A 24,915-nucleotide genomic window follows, 5' to 3' on the forward strand; every position below is an offset into this window, starting at 1 on the left:
GCAGCGTAACAGTGCTACTTATCCCCCTCCCACCGCCGCATCTATGATCGTAACCCCAAAACTATATATATCATTGGATTCAGGAAGAAACGGCCTACAACGTTTATTGGGAACCTTTTCCTCTAAGTCGGCTAACGACTCAAATATTCGCGAAATAACAAAAAGTCCATAATAAAAAAATACATTTTTCGAGATATTTTATTTTTTTACGGAAAAACTATGCGGTTTATCGCAAAAATGTAGAGAACCATATTGAAAGCCCGTTATGTGTACATAATATTGAGAAAAAATTCAAAGCTTTACTGTGAATAGTAACTGCAGGACAGGTGATTTTATAAGCGCGCGTTTTTTACAACTTACCCCCCTCCCCCCCAATCTGTCGACCACCCTGGGACGTGACGACATCGAGTTTCATATACACTAAAGACCCCCTAACAATAATCCGAAGTCAAATTCTCTGCCTCTCTCATGTATGCTCAATGTAAGCCAGCGCCTGGGCTATCATGGCCTCAGCTTATGGAAAGACAAAGTTAGTAGAAAACTTTGTCTACTAACGTTTATGGAAAGATACATTTCCAAGATGTTCAATGTTTTCAAACGGTTAGTATTATAGTCCACTAAACAGCTGATTTATGATGGATAATTATTATTCTATAGTCTGATTTTAACGGTAATATTGGCGTATGAAGGAGGCTCCTTCTTCCTTTTATATTATCCTTGAAAAGCACTTTGAATATTAAATGAATTGAAAGTATGAATATTCTTTTGTATGGAATTTTTGATGGTGCAATATATGTTATAGTGTGTACAGACTTGTGTCACGATCAAGTGCATTCCACTTTTCATCACCTGATGGTATGTAGGAGTTTATCCCTTGATCGTCTGACGTAAATGTCGCCTGACTTCATACATCACATCATTTGTTAATAATAATAATAATACCGAGGGTGATGCCCACATAAGCTCGTAGGCTTGTGTGTGGGTAATGAGTGAGAGGGATGATGATGAGAGATTATGACTACTTTTTAGGTAATTGGAACCGACGGCTTTTCGTCTTCTTTGAAAGACACAGATATATTGTATATAACACAAAGATGTTGTCTATAACAAGACTAGTAGTTCTGTGAACTGTAGACCTCGCACTCAGTAAGTTACATTGACCTGTTGTTATGTTTTCTAAAAAATTAACAAATGATTTATCAATTTAAAATGTCTTGAAAAATCCTAAATAAACATAGAGCTTTCTGTCCTATCATACCATGACGTGTTGTCCCGGAATGTATGTGTGAGTGCTGTTATCAGGTCTGGCTGCCGTCGATACGCTTATCCAATTAACCCATCAGAGAACATTCTGTGTTGTTGTGTTGGCGAAAAATCGGTGTGTTGAAATTAACAAAATAAGCTATCATAATGCTGATTTCCTACAAACTTCATTTCTCACTTTTAATGATTTTTGAAATCAATTCCTCTTCAATAATATTTGTTGCAATTTTAATCATCAGATTGAAAAAGAAAAATGTAAAAAAATGTTTTTATCAATAACTCCAAAATAGAATCATGGCCTCAGCTTATGGAAAGACAAAGTTAGTAGAAAACTTTGTCTACTAACGTTTATGGAAAGATACATTTTCAAGATGTTCAATGTTTTCAAACGGTTAGTATTATAGTCCACTAAACAGCTGATTTATGATGGATAATTATTATTCTATAGTCTGATTTTAACGGTAATATTGGCGTATGAAGGAGGCTCCTTCTTCCTTTTCTATTATCCTTGAAATGCAAAATTTCCAAATACCTTGTATATAAGTCGACGCGCAATTTAAAAAGGAACATACCTGTTAAATTTCATGAAAATCTATTACTGCGTTTCGCCGTAAATGCGCAACATTGAACATTAAGAGAAATGCCAAACCATCGACTTAAATCTTAGACCTCACTTCGCTTGGTCGAATATATATTGTCTAATATATCAAATTTATTTGCATTCAAATTTATTTTGAGAATAAATTACAAGCAATTAATTTGTTCTGTTTGTTATACGTTGTGTGTGTTCAATTGAGAAATCGGTATGATGATAAAAAGTATTTGCTCTTCAGACTGGCTAAACCTCTCACTAGACATTGTAGTAATGGAGTTGAAGTGTCCAAAGAGGTTGATTACAAATTGGAGGATGGGAAAAGTGTTCATACAAAACGAATAAGCTTCGAAGGGTATGGACTTGTCATAGGGTCGTTCACTGAGCATACTCTCGGAAAGGTTGACGATTATTTCAAGTGAGTTGATCTTTTAGGGTACAACCACACTGAAAGCTGAGCAGAGCGGAGCGTGACGTGGCGATCTAGTGCGGAGCATGACGTGGCGTGGGCAGAGCGTTCATGATACACACATGTAGCGTCTGAATGTCAAGCGACAATGGCCTAGTAGTACTTTTGATTTCAAAGTGCAATAGATGAATTTCCTCTTTTGAATAATCAAATATTACACATTACAGGGGAACTTGGGCAAACATTGAATATACTAGTGTACTAGATGGTGAGAAAATGTAGCAGAACAAGTGCAGTATTATGTACAAGTGTAGACCACTGGTATGTACATTAGTAGGGCACTCTTGCTTTGATGCTCCGCGTGTAGATGCTCCACAAAGAAACCAGCTTGTTCCAAAGTTTGACGCCACGCTCCGCTCTGCGAATACATGCTTCCAGTGTGTTTTAGCTCATTACGTGATAATGATATTGTTCACGACGCTTCTCAATACCACGCCAAGCTCCGCTTTCAGTGTGGTTGTACCCTAAGAAACTTAATCGAAGAATATCATTTTTCTCTATAGCCTATATTATTTTCTAAAACGAAAATCCAAATTAAATACTGTGAATCACCCTAAGGACTTCTCCAACTGCAAATATTGACAACAGGGTTCACAGATGAATGGATCAACAGGGTTAGCTATTATTCGTTAATAAGCATTTGAATAAATGCTATTTCCAATTCATTTCCATCTATATTATTCATTATTGTATATATTGTTGTGAACCTTTATTTTTGTGGATAGGGGAGATTTTTATTCAGGAATAGAAGATTTTTAAAACCGAGGTCGATATAAGAAAAGTTTAGCCATGAGAAGATTATTTATTTATTCATTGATACACAGATTCATTGAAATGATTGGGGAAGGACCAACGACAGGCTTTTGAAGCTATTTTCAAGAGCCATTCCAGGTAGTGTAAATAACACATCAAGTTTCAACTCTTCAAGAGCGACTTGAAGGATGAAAAAACTATAAACTTTTAAATTGAATTGCTCTACTATTTTTTTCAAAGCATAATATATATGATATTAAGTGAAGAAGGCTCCTCATTTATGGGCCAGTGAGTACTAGCAGGAAACCCGTGCTCCGCAAGGGTTTTTCATACTTGACAAACTAAAAACTTGACGTAATGGAATCTTATTGAAGAATTGAAGATAGGCCTATACCCATTTCCATATAATTAAGAATCAATATGCACATTTTCAAGTTAATCAGTCCAGTAGTTTAGACGTGATGATCCGTCAAACATAATTCTCCCATCCCGTACGTGTATAAGGCCTACCGCAAAGAGACCCACGCTAATCCACGAAAAGCAACCCATGCCGTGGGATGCTTCGTAAGCCATTGCTATGCTTCTCTAGACATCTGTGTAATACATATGATATATATATATATATACATATATATGTGTGTGTGTGGAATAATCCACATTTCATCTGATTGATCTATATAAAATTATAAAAGCGAAATGGCACTCACTCACTGACTGACTGACTGACTGACTGACTGACTGACTAACTCACTCTCTCACTCACTCACTCGCAGAACTAAAAATCTACCCAACCAAAAACGTTCAAAATTTGGTAGGTATGTTCAGTTAGCCCTTCAGAGGCGCACTAAGGAATTTTTTGGCAATATTTTAACTCTAAGGGTGGTTTTTAAGGGTTTAAAGTTCGTCTTTTAGCATGTATATTCTTCTTCTTATTCTCTTGATTATAATTATTGAGAAATGTCCATACCATATGTTAATATAGAACTATAATCTAGAGAGAGTACCTCTTCGAAACAGTTGTTAACTGGTAACTGAATTAATAATTTTGTCAGGTTGGCATTAAGTTGAGTTGACTTTGTTAGGTTGGCACCAAGTTGAAGATTGAAATGCATTTATCGCGGAAAAATTGATTGGGCACTGCTACGTCAATCAGAGCTATTCCTGGGAATATTATATTATTAGCCGTCAGGCTCGCTTCGCTCGCTATATCCGTTTAGCCAGACGTTTAGTCTGGACCCCCGACTGGATCGTCCTAACATATGATAAAAATGCTCAAGTGAAAAATGCTTGCGAGCGAAGCGAGCCTGCTGATCTCATTATTGGATGATCCAGTCGTGGGTCCAGGGGTGGAGCTCCCTGGCTAGACGGATACGGCTAGCGATGCGAGCCTGACGGCTGGTTATTGTTTAGATATCTTAATAAATTCTTAGCCATTTGAAGCAACCATCTTTATTCACGTAGATAACAAACTAAACTCAGTAAACAACTTATTATTTTATCAAACAGTTATCATGTGATTAAGTAACATCACATGATATACAAACATCTTCCCCTTTTACTTTCTCAAACATTTCCTTTTTCAATCTTTCCTTTGATTTCATCGTCTTCTTAAAAACCTCTCATTTCTTCTTAATATTCTTCCACTATTGGACTTCACCACATAGGACCGTGGGGCATCAGCTTCATTAATAACTACTCCAGGCTCCCATAATTTTGTTCTCCAATCTTGGATATAAATGGGCTGATTTTCTTTGAAATAAGATACATGTTTCCGTGACTGCTTATCGTATGTTTCTTTCTGTTGAAATTTATGGTTCTTCATTTGCACTGCTATTTCTTCCCGAGGAAGTTGATGAAGTTTCAAACTATCTTGAGGATAAGGGAACTTTGTTCTTATCATTCGACCAAACATTAACTGAGCAGGAGAATAATTGAGACCCGCAACACAACTATTCCGATAGTTAAGCAAACTCAAGTTTAAATCGGTTTTGCTTTCAGCACACTTTCTTATCATAGTCTTTGCTATGTTCACCCCCTTTTCAGCTAAGCCGTTAGACTGAGAATAACGAGGACTTATTGTAATAACTTTAAAATCCCACTCCTTTGCGAACTGTATCATTTCTTGGGAGCCAAACGGATTATTATCAGCTATTATAATCTGCGGAATTCCAAACCTGCCAAATAACTGGGATAAAATAGATTTAACAGCCGAACTTGTCTTACTGTTCATTTTTGTTATTTCAAGCCACCTTGAATAATAATCCACAACTATGAGATAAGCTATTCCTTTTACTTCAGCTATATCCACTCCAATTTTTAAAAATGGAAAATCGGGTATTTCATGAGAAAGCATCGGACTTCTTACATTGGACCTTCTATATTTTTGGCAAAGCGTGCAGGATTCAGCCAGATTTTTTATGTTTGCTCTTATTCCTGGCCAATAATAAAATTTTGAGGCAATGCTGTTCATTTTTGTTTCTCCTAAGTGCGTTTCATGGAGCCTATTCAAGATAAAATCTCTCAAATTCTTGGGTATAATAATTCTTGAATTATAATACAATAGACCCTTGCTAAATTGTATTTCATTTCTTATTTTGAAAAAATGCCTTAGTTCTCCTCCATCAACAATGTTATTAAGCCAGCCATTTTCACAATAATCTATAACTTTCCGAAGAACATCATCATTCTGTGTTTCTGTTACAAATTCATTCAAGCGTTTCTCTGAAAATTCAACTTCGCCATTCTCAGTAACACAATGAACCATATCCGCCATGCTCAAATCAACTTTTTCTTTAGTTCTTACACCGCACCTTGACAAATAATCAGCAATATACATGTTTTTCCCAGGTAAGTACTGGAGGCTAAAGCGATAAGGCATTAGTTTTAGTCTCAATCGACGAATTCTGTTATTCTGTATGTTGTTTAATGGTTTCTTCATTATTGAAACTAATGGCATATGATCAGTATATATAGTCAAGTCATCATGACCGTAGATATAGGTGTGAAATTTATCACAAGCAAACACAATAGCAAGGAGTTCCTTCTCAATTTGGGCATATTCACATTCAGAAGAGTTCATAGATCGTGATGAGAAATAAATTGGCTTGTTGTTCTGTAGTAAACAGCATCCTAAAGCGTCTTGTGATGCATCACATTGGATTAAAACTGGAATCTTATAATCAAAGGGAGCAATTACCTTGTCACTTGTAAGAACCTTTTTAATGTTATTGATTGCATTTACATGAATCTCTGTCCAACACCAAGAGACGTCTTTCTTCAATAATTCTCTCAATGGTGACACTATTTGTGACATATTTGGGATGAACATTCTCAAATAGTTGACCATCCCCAACAGACATTGTAGTTCAGCTTTATTTGTTGGGTCGGGGAGATCATTCATTAATTAATTCATTAATTTCACCCAGAGGTGAAATTTTAAATCCTCCGTATGCTTCTAATCGAACACTACTCTTTTTCAACCTACTCAATAACACACTATCTTTCACAATTTCATATGGCAATATATTCACTTCTGCTCCTGTATCTAATTTGAAGTTTACTGGTTTATGTTCAATTACTAATGTTTTGAACCAAGCCTTTTCATTGACAGTGTTAACTAGATATACTGAATCAACAAACTCGTGAGCTTCTTCTATTGCTGTTGGACTTTCCACAACATTATGTAATGGTTGAGGTAGCCTTTGCTCACTCACTCTGAAATTATTTCTTCTAGCTTTATTCAGGCACATTTTGCTAAAATGATTCATCTTACCACATTTATTACAGCTTTTACCAGACGCTGGGCAGCTCCTACCTTCTACATGCTGCATTCCGCAATAGCCGCATACAATCTTCTGATATGAGTTTGTTTTCCTTTTATCATACTTGGAAACTGGGTGCACTTCCTTTCGAGACTTTTCTTCATTTATTGACTTTTCATGTTTTTCACCTATTTCAACACTGCGACAATAATCAATTATTTTCTCCAACGAGGCGTTGTCTCGCAACACACGTTGTTGCATTTCTTTCGACCTTAACCCCAATGCAATCATAGCTTTCAATAACTTATTCTCTTGTTCCCCAAATTCGCATCTTGTCACTAGCCCCTCCAAAGTTGCATAGAATGAATTAAATGATTGACCTTCCTCTTGTTTGCATGCTATAAAATTGTATACATTCATGATCTCATTCTTTTTTGGTAAACAATAGCTCTCTAATATTTTTAATATTGATTCTACTGTTTCAGGCTCATCCACATCTTGTAACGATTCATATAAAATCAAAGCTTCATTGCCTAACAAGTTTTTAAATCTTGCAACTTGAATTTGGTTGGATTTTTTATTTGTTTCAGTCGCTATAAAATAATTTACGATATTTTTCTTGAATAATTCGAAATTTTGTGAAACATTTTCCCCGTTGCATAGTAACGGTTCTGGCTTGTTGAATTCCATGTTCGTCTTTTAAGAAAAAATATAATAATACGATAATTACCCAATCTTATTACTCACTCAATCCTGTCGTTGTTCACTCACTCAATTATTCTCCTTTTCTGTTCATTCCTTGACTGCGCCATGTTTAAATATCTTAATAAATTCTTAGCCATTTGAAGCAACCATCTTTATTCACGTAGATAACAAACTAAACTCAGTAAACAACTTATTATTTTATCAAACAGTTATCATGTGATTAAGTAACATCACATGATATACAAATAATTCTATGATATAATAATATAATAATAATATAATAATATAATATAATTCTATATATAATAATAACATGATTATGAATAATTCTATAGCAATAGTTCACAAAACATCCCACGGCGTGGGTTGCTTTTCGTTGATTAGCATGGGTCCACTTTGCGGCGGGCCCTAGCCAGTTCTTTCCCTTATTATAGTAGAGATGATTATAATACGATACAGAACTCCGGTATTTTAATTAACAAGTAATCCGATTTAAAGGTGTACAGCATTATTGGAGAAGACACATTACAATGGAAATCATGATTTGGAGGTGTTGAAATGGTCTAACGGAAATCGATTTGAACTGACGTCTGCAAAAGATAGGCAGCCCTTGACTGTGGCTGAACATTTTGTGGTGATCAGACAAGAGATTTGGAACTGCCAGGACATCAACAAAAAGGTTAGTGTTCACTTGTTCTATTAGATCCGCCTATTCCACCCCATAGATTATCTAATAATTGCGAAGTATTGCTATAATGCTGACTTGCTTCAGTAGGATATGGGTCGGGGTCAGTAGACGTACTGACTTGTGGAGATACCGGACCTACACTTCTCCCCCTATCATGATTCTTCACCCTCTGCTTTTGTCGCGGAGTATTTAAATTCAAAGGAAGAGTGTTTGCCCGTGCCGTTGCTGGCCGTTTCGCCTATACAAGGAGACTTATCCGGAAATCAGATCCCTACAAATAATTCTATTTAGAAAAGTAGTAAGCAGTCTGAACCAACTGCGGATTGTCGGCAGTCAAACTGAATCTGCGAGCCCGGAAATAGTATATTTCGCACCTAGGGGCCGACAATGAGGCTTTTCCGGCTTGAAATCGGTTTTCAAGTTCGAGGCCGTAGGCCAAGGGCTAGAAAAGATTGAGAGCCGGAAACACATTTTTGCCCATGGGGTGAACGCTATTTTTCGCCACACAAAAGAAACAATATATTATTTATATGAGAATAATAATTGTTTATCAGGCACTCCGGAAAGCAAAACTGAAAGGTCATAGCTCTATCAAATATGAGGTAATCTGAATATCAGGAAACTGTCCAAGTATTTTTTTTTCATTTTCATTGGATACAATTTTACAAATCATGTAAATGATCGAAAAAGATCATGTATATGATCGAAAAAGAACAACAACAGGAATGGCCCAAAACTATTGTTTCCAAATGTTGATAATGAATAACATGCCCGAAAAAATAGGTTGTTTTTAGTAGTTCTAAGTAGTTCCAAAATTATCCACCAGGTTTAGTGGTAAACGCAGTACTTGAGCTGGGTTTGGGTAGAGCTCAATAAATTCGTCTAAATAACCTAAAAGACAATGGTCAATATTATGTTCCAATGTGGGAGGTTGAGTTCATACTTTTCCATTCTTTCAAATGGCAATAAGATGATATTATTATGAATGACTCGATTCTTGAATAATAAACACAAATAATGAAAAGTTTTTTGATCAGCGCACCTGAAATTTGAACAATCTGGATGTCAACAATGCTTGTAATCGTTGACTGCGGAAGTTGAGGTTAGAAGTCCTATCCTACACTGAAAATCGAATTTGAATAGTTTATAATGTTTCTTATTTGTATTTCATTGATCCAAATGAAATTATAGTATCTTATTGCATAAGACTTTATTCAATTCTAGAAGCATAAACTAATTCCGTTTCATAATAAACTATTTGTAAAAACGTTCAGCACCAAGGAGATTGCCCAAGTAGTTCCAAAATGATCAAGCAGGTTTTGTGACAAACGCAGTACTACCAGGTTAGAGGTCGGATTCTATTATACTCTGAAAATTCAATTTGAATAGTTTATAATATTTCTTATTTGTATTTCATTCATCCAAATAGAATTATAGTATCTTATTGCAAAATACTTTATTCAATTCTAAAAGCATAAACTGATTCTGTTTCATAAACTATTTTGTGAACACGTTCACATCAAATCAGAATCAGCTGACTTCGAAGTTATTTTACAGTCCTTGGGCCTTAAAAATTCTACCGGAATAATAAACACATTGAAACAATCATTTTCGGCCTCCATATGATGCACGAAAACCTGTTCATTACATCCATGTGGGGCGAAAAAGGTTTAACGATAGGATCTAGGGTGAGACCAATGGGGTGAAGGTACGGTGGATCTAAAGAGTTATTAGTAGTATCGAAGATATAGTTAAATAGGGCCCGGTATAGAGATTTGATAGAGGAAACGCAATTTGCAACTGCGGGTTGATGGCGGACAGACTGTATCTGCGAGCCCGGTACTGGGTAAAGGTTATAGTTGGAGTATATAAGGTGTAGGGCATAACCTGAAGAGTCAAGGGTATAGGGTATAAGTTATAGAGTATAGGGTATAGGGCGTGCGGTACAGGGCATGAGTTATTGAGTATAGGGTATAGGGTGTGCAGTATAGATTAAAAGCTATAGAGAATAGGGTATAGGGAACAGAGAATCAATGATGAGATTATTATCATCTACAACAAAACAGATGTTTGTTCAATAATCCGCAATCTGGAAATTGCGCTATGTAGATCAGCAAGTTGATCCTGCTAGCCCAATACAGGGTGTCAGTTTTCAGTATACAAGATTATGGGAATTTAAATCTCTCTCAATTGTCCGAAACGCTTTTTAATCAATAGTCAGTTCGTCGACTATTATGAGAGGATAGAAACTATCTTCAGAGGTACAATAATATCGGGAGGACAACAGTTTTCCAGGATTTTCCACGAGGAAAATATCGAGTCAGAGACTCTCCTCTCAGGGAAAGGTTCCAATAAGCTTTTCCAAGGGATTGCCAGTCTGAGGACTGCAACGAAAACGATCTCTAATTTGCAACTGAGATCACGGGGAAATTCGTGAATTCCCACAGAGAGAGAGACAGCAAATAATATTCGCTACTACGGGGGAAAGATTTGTAGGAATTTTAGAAAGGATTTGCAGGTCTGAAAAACCGCAACTAGGACGAACTTGAATTTGAATCTGAGACCTCAAGGATTTGAAAATCGAGATTTTGAATAGGGCAACCAGCAGACAGAATCGTCTAGTTTCCAATTGCAGTTAAGAGAGGATCTCGGTCTGATAACCTCGGGACGATCTCAACTCTTTAACTGAGATCTTAAGGAAAATCTGGGTTTTCCTACAGGGAATTACAGCTAGTCAGAAAACTGCTATTTCAAAGGACAGGGATTTCCCCACAAGGATAGAGTTAACTGGGAAATACTATTCCTAAAAAGGACAGTGATTTCCTCATAAGAATAAAACTGGACCAGGAAAATTACTCTTAAAACGGACAGATATTCCCCTAGAAGAATAAAGTTTATTGAGAAAAACTATTCTTGAAAAAGAAAGTTACCTTACTTCAGGGAAGGAAACACATATGGGCGACCAGCACTCACGTACAGTTACCTGAATCGTTGTGAATCCTAATACTGAGAATTGCAGGCCGGCCCTAGATTCCCCTATCCTAACTAAAAACATCGTGAAGCGACAGAACAGAGTCTTACTTATTAAGAGCTCTAAAGAACTATACAATTCGCAAACGACCCGGAACCACCGTAATCAAAGCAAAGAGAGCCCAGCTATTTTTTCCCTTAACTGTTTGACGTGGCAAACTCAAGATCCCTACAACAGGCTTCTGAACCATAGGATAAATCGAACACCCCAATGGATACTAGTCGGGAAAAATAACTACAGGGAAAGGAAATCCCCCAGGAGAATATACCTTTGAGTTGTCAGGAACTCGGCTCACAATATTCCACTCAATAAAACACAGAATAGAATAATATCTCTATATAAAACTACTATCGGGAACGTCGCACGGAAGAGAACGCGGCCTGTTCACTAACCCGATCACCGAACAACTGACTCGACCCCAGGTCTTCTCGTAGCAGAGTAGGACCATGGAAAAACGGGAGGCAGGGGAAAAGATGCTACTGTCCAATAGGAAACTCAGAAGACGATCACGCCATCGATCATCTGATAGGGAATGACTCAGATGAACTTGATGCTAAGGGTGGATTAGTGCTGACAATACTGTAATTGCAATAAGATATTAAGCAAGTAAACAATATTCAGGTACTTCCAGGAATTACAGGGAGCGGCTACTCTGTTCGGATCTTAATTCAATTCATGGTTGAAGTTTCCAATTGTTGACCGAACGTAGTGAGGTCTATATTATAACTCGGATTTTCTTTTGTCTGTATGTATGTAATGCATTTACAGTCGAATGCGTAGATAGAATTCTATGGGATTTGGCAGGAATATTCCTTTTTTAACCACGCGTCGATGTATACACAAGGTTTTTAAAAATTTTGCATTTTAAGAGCAATATTCCCGTTTGGAGAAAGGGCTGAAACAGGCACTTTGTTCTTTTCAGTTTCGAACGCTATTTTCCAACCGATAATCATGAAAATGGTACCAAATTGTTCAAAAAAATTTGGATATCTCGCTCCTCAACTCCAAATCTTGATTCCACTAACCAAATTTTTTCTATATAATGCGCCTGACCTTTCAAAAGATAATTTGGAATAAAATTTAGAATTTGGAAATGGACCGACACATCTAGAAAATACCTGAGGTTTTACTCAATTCATGCAGGTTAACGGGCTAGAGTCAAGAAAACTTCAAATAATCTTGCCAAGCCTGATTTGAAAGGCTTCTACTTTGAACTAACACTTCAATTTGAAATAATTGTAAAATACAAACAGCTTCAATAAACATTGGCAACTAAAATCGAACAACAGGAACAACAATTTCATGTTACTTTGTTGACATTCTTCATCTGATTTGGGGGCGCATTACTATCCCTTGTTTAGATAGCAATACGTCACAAAACCAAACAATATCAGTCATACAATAACAAATTAATTTCAACATGAAATTACTCAAGAAAGGAAATCCCGTTGAACCCAAATTTCGACGATGATAACCCATATAACCCATTCCATTAATTTCAAATCCCCACTTTTGATTGACATTTTTGGATGAACATTTTGTTTCACCACACTGCACTTTCGTTGGTCTGTACGTTGCTCTATCGTCGAGGTTACGGTACCTTGTTTTTGGCGGTGAACCTTCACTTGACGGCGACATCTTACGTCCCTAGACCTGTCATCTGAACGGGTGTGTTGAAGCGGTGTTACAGTTGGTTTGGGGTCACACATGAACCGCTGTAAATAAATGTACTACAGCATTAATTTCTAACTCCTCCTACAATCCATCAGAAGCTGAAACAGGAGTTATCTATTGATTACAGATTATTTAAATTCTCTCATTCTATTTGAATCCTCATTTTATAGAAATTTTTAACTTTAAACTACAGATTCTTTGTATTGGAATTAATGGATCTTCCTTCACAAATAATTTAAAAGTGCTGGTATAATTCAATAAATTAGCGTTCAGTTAAAAGCCTTAACGCCATCAGAAAACAGAGTCAGAAAAATATAAAACTTCAGCAAGTCTCAAACTCAACATAATATTGAAAATTACATTTTTAGTTGAAATTACATTAAGTACTCTCATTCTAACCCTTCTTCTTCTTCTTCTTCTTCTTCTTCTTCTTCTTCTTCTTCTTCTTCTTCTTCTTCTTCTTCTTCTTCTTCTTCTTCTCTTCTCTTCTTCTTCTTCTTCTTCTTCTCTCTTCTTCTTCTTCTTCTCTTCTTCTTCTCTTCTCTTCTTCTTCTTCTTCTTCTTCTTCTTCTTCTTCTCTTCTCTTCTTCTTCTCTTCTTCTTCTTCTTCTTCTTCTTCTTCTTCTTCTTCTTCTTCCTCTTCTTCTTCTTCTTCTTCCTTTTCTTCTCCATCTTCTTCTTCTTGACCTTTTCCACCCACTTCTCCTGACTTATTTTCCTCCCAGTTCTGTTTGCAATGACAAGGTCTTCATTCAGAAAGATACTGATATAATTGTTTTGTTTCTATGTTCAGTTAGCAGATATACAACGAGTTGTTAACGAGGTAATCAGTACATCGAGTGTTAGCGAAGTGAAGTATTATGATGGTGTGCTGGTGGAAAGAGTCAACTATGAGTCGATTGACAAGTATTCAGCAAAAGTGAAAGATGTCAAATACATTACGAACAATGGAAAGAAATGGAGATTTAGTAAGTGTTCGTCGATCTTCCCGTTCAATTCAATTTATTCACAACAAATATGAATCTGGTGTGGCGCAATCACACAACGTTCCTCGCCGTTGAGAAAACTTCCATTATAATTTAAAATCAATCAGCTGACAAGATCAAATCTGCTATCTCTTCCAGTGGATCATTCAATAGAATCAACCATAAGGTACCTTGAATACATTCTAGGTACATTGGAATCAACAGTTGCCTATCTCATTGAGTTTGAATTTCAATACATTTTCTCGAATTACAAGCTTATTTTGAATATCAGATAAGAATCTTACTAGACAATTGTAGAAGTTCACATGCTCAATTTTTTCCAGTTGAAGTTTTTTGTTTAAATTGTATCTGAAGCCTGATAATTGAAGACCAAACTTTGCATAGATGGGGCGGAGCTCCTGAAATCTTTAGAGATATGAGACTTGTGGCAGTTGAAAAAGCTTATCAATGACTATTATAGGTATATGAATTTGATCGAAATCGTTAAAGCAGTTTTTTTAAGAAAATCGCGAAAACCCGGTTTTTTAATTTTCGCATTTATAGCCGCTATCTTGATCTGCATACAGACCAATACCCAAAAACCAATTTTTGGACTCAATTTTTTGGACTCAGGAGACCTTGAAACGTATAGGAATTTAGAAATTGGGGCACATTAATTTTTCTGGAAAACAATGCTTTCGTTACCTATGGTAATAGGGCAAGGAAAGTGAAAATACAATGAGAAAAAGCAATACTTAGCAATACACAATACAATTACAATAACAGTAACAGATAATGACACATAAAACATTTTTTTTATTAAAACTAGTCGCTAGGACTAACCATTAATTTTGTTCTCTTATTCTTTATCCTAAAATATCAATTTTCATTGCTAATGTCCTCCAATGAAGCCTACAGTTCTAATCTATAATATTTCACTACTTTAAATTGTAATTAGGAGGGAGTCCTTGAATTGGAGAACAAAATCGAATACTAGCCATAGCGGAACGGCATTAACAACAGCCAAAAAGATATGTCGTCAGCCAAAAGAGCGTTTGTCTCTCCTGGGGTATTGGTAACTGTTGGAAATTGGCAACGCACATAATTATAAGATATTGTTTCTGCATAACAGAGAGTGGAGTTGTTCGCGTACTTGTTCCTTATAGGATTTACGTGCTTCATAAAACGAGCAACAATTTTTGGAGCTGAACCATCACTTGACGTGATCTCCCAGCTACTATGTCAGCTAGCAATCCACAAACAATCTGCCCTTGTCAGGGACAACCTAGTTATAAGAATGAAGGTGATATTTTAAATGTATGCCATTTCAATGTAGAAGGAATGAGATCAGAAGGATAATGTAGATCAAAAGGTGAGTGTCTCAGTAAAATTGCCCTGAATAATAGCGTTGATGTGTTAGCAATCCAAGAAACACACATAGAGGAATCAGACAGGAATACCAGAGGCAAAATCCCTGGATACACACTTGTTGATGCTATTGGCCATAGACCTATGGGTTGCTGCTTATGTGAGGCAGGGTATTTATGATGAAACAGTTGCCCACAAGAGTTGCACTGGAGATATATTCATACTGGAATCATTTCTGGAACTAAAATAGTGAATATCTATAAACCTCCCAACACCCAGTGGGGTGAATCTGTGCTACCAGTTTCTGATCACCCAGTCCTCCATGTGGGAGATTTCAATAGCCATCACAACAAGTGAGAGTATGCAGTGAATGATAGGAATGGTGAAAGGCTTTCTGGATGGGCAGAAATGAACAATTTCTTCTTGATATTTGATGCAAAGGACTCCAGTAACTTCTTCTCAGCACGTTGGGTTAGAGGCTACTCTCCAGACCTGAGTTTCTGCCCCTCGGATCAGAGTGGCAAGCCAATGCATGATATCAGGAAGGTTTGAGGTCTGCAGAGAATGACTAGTAGTTCTGTGAACAGTGGACTTCGCGCAGTTATAAACCGCAGCCTCCTCTTATACTCTCCATCAGAGTAAATCCTGTCTGTATGCCGTGTCGGCGAGATATCGGTGTGAAAACGGCTAATGGCTGTCGAAGTTGGTGTATCAAAAATACTAACATCAATAGATAATCTCCTACAAGACACACTGGCATCAGGACAGCTCAAGTTCGAAGCAGAGAAAGTTAACTAAAATAACATAGTACTGTCTCTCGAACTTTAGTTCATTTATTTATTCATTCATTCACAATGGAGACAACGGGTTTCCTCAAATATGTCTCCTTAACAATAGGAATTGTACAGATACAAATGAAAAAAGAGAATTAATGATAAAAATAATACGAACTTATGCAATAATAAATAATACAAAGAAAAAAAAATACTACCTAATTCAAAAATTAAAAATAAAAAGATTTCAAATACTTATAAAAAAAGTAAATATAGAACAAATTGGGAATTCAAAATTTATAAAAATTAAATAATATAATGACAAATAATGAACAAAAATGTTAACATGAGAATAAAAAACATTTTTTATAACTGAACGACGTCCAAAACCATAAGCACATCCACACTGATACACCAACTATTTTTTTGATCAGATCATGCTCACACAAGATTCAATTATCACATCATATCGCTTTCCGGAATTTAGCGCGAGAGAACCAGAAGACATCTAGGAGACCAGAAAAGTTGTTATAAGTTCTTTGCATCCTATTTAATAATGCATAGAAATTGCATTCTGGCAGCTCATTGATGATGAACCAGCAGGTAACCCGTGCTTCGCAAGGGTCTATTATAAACTTGACAAACTGAAAACTTGACGTAATGAAATCTAGAAGAAATGAAAATAGGCCTAGAAGAGTCCTCGGTTAATTAAGAATTTATATGCAGCATTTCAAGTGAATCAATCCAGTTGTTCAGATGTGATGATGCGTAAAACATAATTTTCCTATCCTCTACACGTGTATACGTGTTCAAGCCAGTTATTTCCTTTATTATAGTATCGGAAATGATAGATAAGTGGATGATATATCCATCTATCTATCATCTTCTATACAATAATAAAGGAAATGGATGAGAATAAATTTTGAAAGGTTTGAGATATCGATGTGCGGTTTTCACCATTCCTTTTCTCTGGGAATCCTGTATCGAGATCATGTATCGACCACCTTCCAATTGAAAAAAGAAGTTGGATTCAAAATGGCGGTTCAGAAATGACGGGAAAAATTTGAGTGCGACGGAATAGAATACAAGATAGAATAAGTAGAATAGTTTCCCTTTCAGAGGGAATCTTGACAACCCACAAAATTCATTTCTCATTTGAAGATAATTATAACGAAAAAGTGCATATATGACCTTATTTTTTTTGTTCAGCTTGCCAAAATACACCTCATTCCAATATTAAAATTCTCGACTGACTGTACAGTGAGTCAGTCATTCTATCAGGGCTCGAATAATTTTGACATTTAATTGAATAAAAATAAAAGAGAATAATTTATTTATCAACACCTTTATTCAAAGACATATTGACTGCATGCGTTTCCATATTGCTGATACAGCATTGATGAAACTGTAGACGTTTATTAAGCACTTTGCCTCAAAAAACTGTTCTAGCTCAAAAATTAATAATCCATGCCACGTGTAGGCCTAAAGGTGCGTACAGATATACGCGCCACAAACATGAGCAATGTACTTTTAATCAGCTGATTATCTTTTTTTTACAGAAACGATCAGATACAGATATAAAAAGCTTGACATCCGCTGATTAAAAGTGAATTGCTCATGTTCGCAGCATGTAAATCTGTACGCAACTTGAACATTGCATCAGGGAAATGAAGTTTTAAAACTATGTTTTTTCTAAACATATGTTTTTGAGATAATTTCTTTGGTGCAGCTGTTTCACATTCACCATATTATTATACAGAGTTTGTGAAAATGAAAATATTCATTAACTAGCCGTCAGGCTCGCTTCGCTCGCCATATCCGTCTAGCAAGGGGGCTCTGCCCCCTGGACCCCCGACTGGATCATCAAAGAATGAGATCAGCAGGCTCGCTTCGCTCGCCTGCATTTTTCATTTGGGCATTTTTATCATATATTAGGACAATCCAGTCGGGGGTCCAGACTAAACGGCTGGCTAAACGGATATGGCGAGCGAAGCGAGCCTGACTGCTAGTAATATAATATTCCCAGGATTGAAGTAGCAGTGCTCAATCAATTTTTCCGCGATAAATGCATTTAAATCTTCAACTTGGTGCCAACCTAACAAAGTCAACTCAACTTAATGCCAACCTGACAAAATTATTAATTTAGTTGCCAGTTAACAACTGTTTCGAAGAGGTACTCTATCTAGATTATAGTTCTATAGCAACATATGATATGAAGATTTCAATTATAATTAAGAGATTGGGAGAAGAAGAATATACATGCTAAAAGACGAACTTCAAACCCTTAAAAACAACCCTTAGAGTTAAAATATTGCCAAAAGATTTCTTAGTGCGCCTCTAAAGGGCCAACTGAACATACCTACCAAATTTGAACGTTTTTGGTCCGGTAGATTTTTAGTTATGCGAGTGAGTGAGTGAGTGAGTGAGTGAGTGAGTGCCATTTCGCTTTTATATATTGTGGAGCTCTTCCTGGGGGAGTCACTCTCACCTCCAAGGATAGGACAACACATGTAGGGTGAATCTTGTACTAAGTCAATGGTGTAGCGGCTATGAATTTGTAATTGCGTGCGTGGACGCTGAGTGAACACCAGACTGATTGACTCACTACAAGACTCAATACAATTGTCGGAATCGCGGGAGGCCTAAACGCTCGCTCACCCTTGATTCCTCTAATGACAAATTGTATAATGATGAAAATTTTTTTATAAGTAGTGTAGCGATCGCTAAACACTGGATACGGATACCTTAAAATTATTACCTGTGAAGAATGAGCATACAAAATCATACAGGTCGAGCAAAAATCCCGAGGTAGATAATTTACGGGACTGCGTCTCTAATAAGTTCTGAAGGATTAAAATACGGTATTTGAACCAAATATCGTTCAGAATATATTTCGAGATCAGAGTCTTGTCGGGTTTAAGCTCTATTGTAGGAATTTATATGATCTATGGCTGCCACTGCTGTGCAATTGATGTGTTCGCTCCTAAGTCGAGGTAGGTAACAGATAAAAGCTGATATATGAGCAGGTAAGGACAAAGAATAAATATCTTGATCTGACCCCACTCGCTACATCCACTTAGACCTGTTCCAATATCCAGCTTAATTCAATTATTTCAATGATCGTATTCGATCGGTTCTTGATGATATAGAACGTATCAGAAACAATAATTGACAGGCTTAAGAAATAATCGAACTCAGAAAGCGAATTAACAAAACTGAAATATATTACAATAAAATATGTAATCATACAGTGCAGATTCAGGATTTGATTTACAGGTTGATAATAATTCAGCATTAATAGAATAGTTAAAAATTTTCTTGTGCCTGCATGATACCATGCGTGATTCAACAGAATTTTACAATTGATAAAATTGAACAATTTTGAAAAAATAGTGGAAAAATGAATTATAAAATATTTTAAAATGTTCGGGGTCGTGGTTCAGGCAGCGGAGGATAGTTAATCAACTACAAATTCTTAGGAATTAAATATGAATAAATTTTAGGCTCTTAATAACTAAAAGCGCTTGTCGGCGTGGCCAATAATTTAACGAAGAAAAATTTATGTTTTTCTGCACTGAAATATTTTCGAAGCGTAGATTGGGGCCCCTTATGACTTATAACTCACGTGAAATTCCTTGGTAGTCGTGGTTTTCTTCTTTAGATCAAAAATCGTTTGATCGGCGGCAATCCAGGCTTCATTTCAGCACGTGGGGAATTTTAATTTAAATATCTCCTTTACCGAATTAATTAAGGGATAGTTTACTTTAAGCTTTTAAATTTATCGATTGATGAAAACAGAAATTTATAAATAACAAATAGATTGGCCTAAAATATCGGCTCACAAATAGAACATTTAAAAAATCGAACAAGAAATTTTACAAATAGGTCTTTGGTAACTATGAAAGAGATCTACACCGTAAGGATTTCAAAAGGGAAGTGCTGCTCTTTTCTCTAAGCTTTTAGGCTAGACCTTGCTTCTCGGAATCTCGATGTAATAATTTGCATAAAAATTTGCCATTGGTAGAACGCTTGTGACGTAAACATGACGTCAGTGGCAAGCAGTAGAATACAATTCCTTTAATTACAATAATAATTTAATTTATGTAATTCTTAAAACTGCTTAATCTTCTAGACATAGTTCCTCTCATACAATGTACACGTGCTAGTGTAACTGATAAGGCAGGGTTGGTGTCTGATAATAGATTAACATGTGTTGCTTTCAAACGATCACCGTCTTGGTGCTATTTCTATGCACTGTGATTGGTTTAGACCTACCAAAGAGATTTAATTACCATGTGGTTCAGTTGAATTAAGTTATTAATAAATTAATATTCTTGTACAATTTTTATTAGGTTTGAGATTATTATAATTAATTTCTGCCATTTTATCAATAATAGAATTTCATGCTATGACCTATTTAGTTACAATAAGACCTGACGCATAATACAATTTCTTAAATAATAAATAATTTCAACAATAATACATACATTTTATTTTTTATTTTGAAATTCTTGATCCTTTATTGATAGTTTTATAATTTTTAGGAATGATATTTTACCTTGCATGAGAACCGGTATGATATTTGACAATGCATTGAATCAGTCAGCTGCGTTCGAACTGTTTTAAAAACATCTGATCGATAGTAAACAAAGTGTAACCTCAAAATCAGTGAGCAATTCGTAAATAATTTGTGCTTTATTCGCAAAATAATTATAATTTTATTGAATAATTTTCCTAGAAAAATATTCAGTACAGAACGGTACTCTTATCAAATATACAGTTATTGATAAGTAAGCTTTATCGCTCGGTCGCTAACTATTCCTTTAGCAAATTCTTTCATTTTAAAAGGTAATCACAATTTTTCTCTCTTCTCATGAGATCTATTTGAAAAATTCATCACACAAAAGCCCCCAGGATATTTTAAATAGGTAATTGGGAGACGAGTCGAAACAATGACTATTTGAAAAATCCGATATTGTGATGAATACACTATTTCATCTCCTTACTTCTACGAAAACTCAACACTTAACACTAAAAACAATATATCGTGCACTTTTGGCTACGAAAAAATAAATAATTGATTGTTCCTTTCATTGGATACAATCGAAATACAATAATTAATGAGGTCTCTTTGGATCCTTCATTAAAACAACTCCACAACTTCCATTCACGGGTGGCTTATGAGCAGACCCATAACTATAACAACTATACAAGATTTCACATATTACTTCTTAAGATTTGAATAGTATTTGCAACAAATATAGACTTTCATCATTTTTTCATAGTTATTACAGGTTTCGACTCTTTGGTTTGGCTTTTACATAAATTGGGTGAGAGTGTGATTTTACTTCGGTGACTTGACAATCGTCTACCGTTTGACTCGAGCAATTTCTTATTTGCGCTTAGTACGTTGCGTACAAACAGGGTTACACTTGAAATGGCTTTCTTGATTTTTATCAATGTTGGTTACAAATATTAAGTCCTTAAGATTATATTTATCAATTTGAATTACAATTCATGATCTTTTGATGCAACAGTAATAAATTTCACATTTGAAGGTAAGAATTTCATTTTCTTTGGAGTTTTTTAGAGATACATTCATATATGACATAGAACATGCGCATTTCGTGCAAATTAACATGAATATATATTTTTGGTTGCGTTTTTGCTTATGATTTCACATTAAATAATATGTTACATTAATAATTGAATAACGATATTGCTTGGATTCTATTAACATTGACTCTAGGATTTCGTACACATTGGTTGGTGGGACGAAGAAAATTATCGAACAGGCTTTGGTTCTGAATAGATTTTTTGATCGATTCTGTATTTCGAGGTTATATTTACACATTTTTTCAAATAAACTTTGTTTATTTTCTTTCTTCCTATTCACTACTAACTTCATCTGATTTCTAATTTACAATTATTTTCCGTGGATAATATAATTCTTGTTTCTATTTTTCAGTTGTGCAGATGATATTAGACGATTGTTTCGGTGATGACTGTAGCACGAGACTGATGGCTTGATCAGGTTGGTAAATTTTTAGAGTTGTTTTGCAGTTTTATTTTCTTGGCTTAGAGTTGATTTCGATTTCTTCATTTGATGTGGATTTATAATATTTCATTATTAGCTGAGATGCGGCGAAGTTTAGGTTATGTTGATCATTAGGCAGCAGTAGAAAGATGCTAGTCTGCAAAGTAATGATTCACTGGGTAGGCCGTGATTATGAAAATGTTGATAAATTTGTGTAATTCACAACGTAGCTTCCAGTTGATTAAAAGATTATTATTTCCTCAAGCCCCCATCTAAATTTGATTTCTGATTTATTTCAAAGTTTCCATTCCAATTTGCAACTATCCGTTTTATCAAACTTGGCTTAAAACGGATGTGCCTGTGGTGTAAATCAATTCTTTCAAATTCATTTCCTCTTGGTTGGCCGGTAACATGCGGTTTGATATCCTTAAACCTTACATGCCGGTGGTGTCTGTGGGTTCTTCTAAATAATATTTTCCTTTTCTGCATGCCGGTGTACAGTTGGCTTGATTTTAACCGGACATGACTGCGGTGGTGGTAGGTCCTTCTTGATATTGTTTTCCTTTTTTCTTGAATGCTGGTAAAAGATTTGATGTAGGATTTCAGCCTTATATGACGGCGGTGTAAATGAACTCTATTAGTTGGTTTTCTTTTTGGACGTATTGTAATTCTTCTTGTTTGTGGTTTTGATTCATAGTTTTCGGTTTTTGTTTTGATTTTGATTTGCTGCGGGTTTTCGTTTTACTTCTGTTGTTTAGTGGGCGATCTTCATGAGTGATAGGTTTGTCTGTTGCAGGTGCTGTCCTCGGTGGCTCGGAGATACGGGCGGTCGGCGGTCCGGGCTGCTCTTCCACTCGGTGGGCAACGTCCTTGGATTCCTGGTGTCCGGCGCGCGGTGGTACGGGATGTCCCTCTATGCCCTGGATGACGTCCTCAGCTTGGCGGGCGATGTCGTCCGGTCCCTCTCGGCATCCTGCGGGGTGCGGTGCGACTTCGGTATTAATACTCTCGGTAGGTTGGCCTTCCATACATGTATCATGTTCGCTTAACTGTTTTATATCCTCTCCTTCGATTATGTCCGCTTTCGCATGCATGGGCTCAATCTCTGGTCCAATATTGATTTTAGTTGTCTGACGTTCCTCCTCGATTTGCCGTGTTACCGTCCTGCTTTCCTCTGTTGCTTCTTTCAACCTTTGTTCCGGTTTATCGAAATCCTGTTCATATACTTTCTTTAACTCTTCATTTGTTTGTTTGGTATCTTCAATTATTTGGTCGTAGTTCTTATCTATATTGTTTAGTGTTTCATTCATTTGATCGTAGTTCTTATTTATATTGTTCAATGCTTCCAGTGTTACTGAAGAACTTTGTTTTATTGCTTCCAGGATGATGCTCCAATCCAGCATGGGAAGGGTGGATATGTAGCCTTCGGTCGGCGGCGGAAACTCTGTGGTGTGAGGTGCAGGCCTCTGGACTTCTGGAACGGTGGTACATGGGCGTTTCTCCCGCGCGACATCTTTCGTCTCTGAAATCACTGATGTGGACTCCAGGATGCGGTGTGGTTCTTCCATAATTTATTGGGATGATGCAATGATGCGAGTGCAGTGAAACGATCGCAAATATGTGGGGTTATGTGCAAGATTACAAATGAATGACCACAAGTTGAAATAGTGTAAAAAATTCGTTGAAGTGAAGGAATACAAAAGTGTGCTTCAATAATATGTTCAGTGATGAAGTGAATCAAAGTAGCAATATCGTTAACATAAAAATGACAATAACATAAAGGATACACAGTGAACACTTATGCGGTAATACAGGTACGCCTCTTATAATTTATTATTACTATTATTATAAATATCTTACTTTTATAATTTCTTGCCGCAATTCAATATATAGGCTAGTGTTCTTTGCACAATTTTATATAAAAGCAGTGATACTCTGCTTAAATTATTCCGCAATATATCCGTGATTTAATTTTACTTCCCTCTTTATGTTTTAAAAAATTTAAAAATATAAATAACTTCAATCCTCTTTTCTGTAAATTTTTATAAACTGTTTCAATATAGACCTAATATTCTTCAAATAATATGACCTTTCTTATGATATCTCTTATACCTATGACTTATAGTACGACCAATTTTCGAATAACACGATAATAAAATTCTGAGTTCGATTTTTTCTCTAAAAATTCATCAATCGATAAATTTCTTTTCTGTTCAAAAATTGGGTATGGTACTTCTTGTTATTTTATATAACAGTGAACAGTTAATATTAAAATTGAAGAAATTCACAACCATGAATTTTTCAAAAAATTTTCCCGTTGTCAGCGCTATAGTATACTGAGCAACTAAATAATTCTCGCAGTCGATTATCCACCTCTTCAATGCCTATCACTGTTGGGCGCCAAATCATGTGGAGCTCTTCCTGGGGGAGTCACTCTCACCTCCAAGGATAGGACAACACATGTAGGGTGAATCTTGTACTAAGTCAATGGTGTAGCGGCTATGAATTTGTAATTGCGTGCGTGGACGCTGAGTGAACACCAGACTGATTGACTCACTACAAGACTCAATACAATTGTCGGAATCGCGGGAGGCCTAAACGCTCGCTCACCCTTGATTCCTCTAATGACAAATTGTATAATGATGAAAATTTTTTATAAGTAGTGTAGCGATCGCTAAACACTGGATACGGATACCTTAAAATTATTACCTGTGAAGAATGAGCATACAAAATCATACAGGTCGAGCAAAAATCCCGAGGTAGATAATTTACGGGACTGCGTCTCTAATAAGTTCTGAAGGATTAAAATACGGTATTTGAACCAAATATCGTTCAG

At 36.0% G+C, this 24,915-nt stretch overlaps 1 protein-coding gene across 2 annotated transcripts in view; it reads left to right on the forward strand.

Moving 5' to 3' along the window:
• LOC111059816 overlaps nt 1-24,915 on the forward strand; it is a 380,452-nt gene that overhangs the window by 22,537 nt on the left and 333,000 nt on the right. The window contains exons 2-4 of one of the 2 annotated variants that reach the window (XM_039435597.1): nt 2,097-2,273; nt 8,042-8,222; nt 13,730-13,904. The exons of the other annotated variant lie outside the window; for it this stretch is intronic. Of the exons in view, the coding sequence (XP_039291531.1) occupies nt 2,097-2,273; nt 8,042-8,222; nt 13,730-13,904 (533 nt within the window). The remainder of the gene's footprint in view (nt 1-2,096; nt 2,274-8,041; nt 8,223-13,729; nt 13,905-24,915) is intronic. 2 annotated transcript variants of the gene reach the window in all.

Source organism: Nilaparvata lugens, chromosome 9 (assembly GCF_014356525.2).
Source record: "Nilaparvata lugens isolate BPH chromosome 9, ASM1435652v1, whole genome shotgun sequence".
NCBI classification, from domain to species: Eukaryota; Metazoa; Arthropoda; class Insecta; order Hemiptera; family Delphacidae; genus Nilaparvata; species Nilaparvata lugens.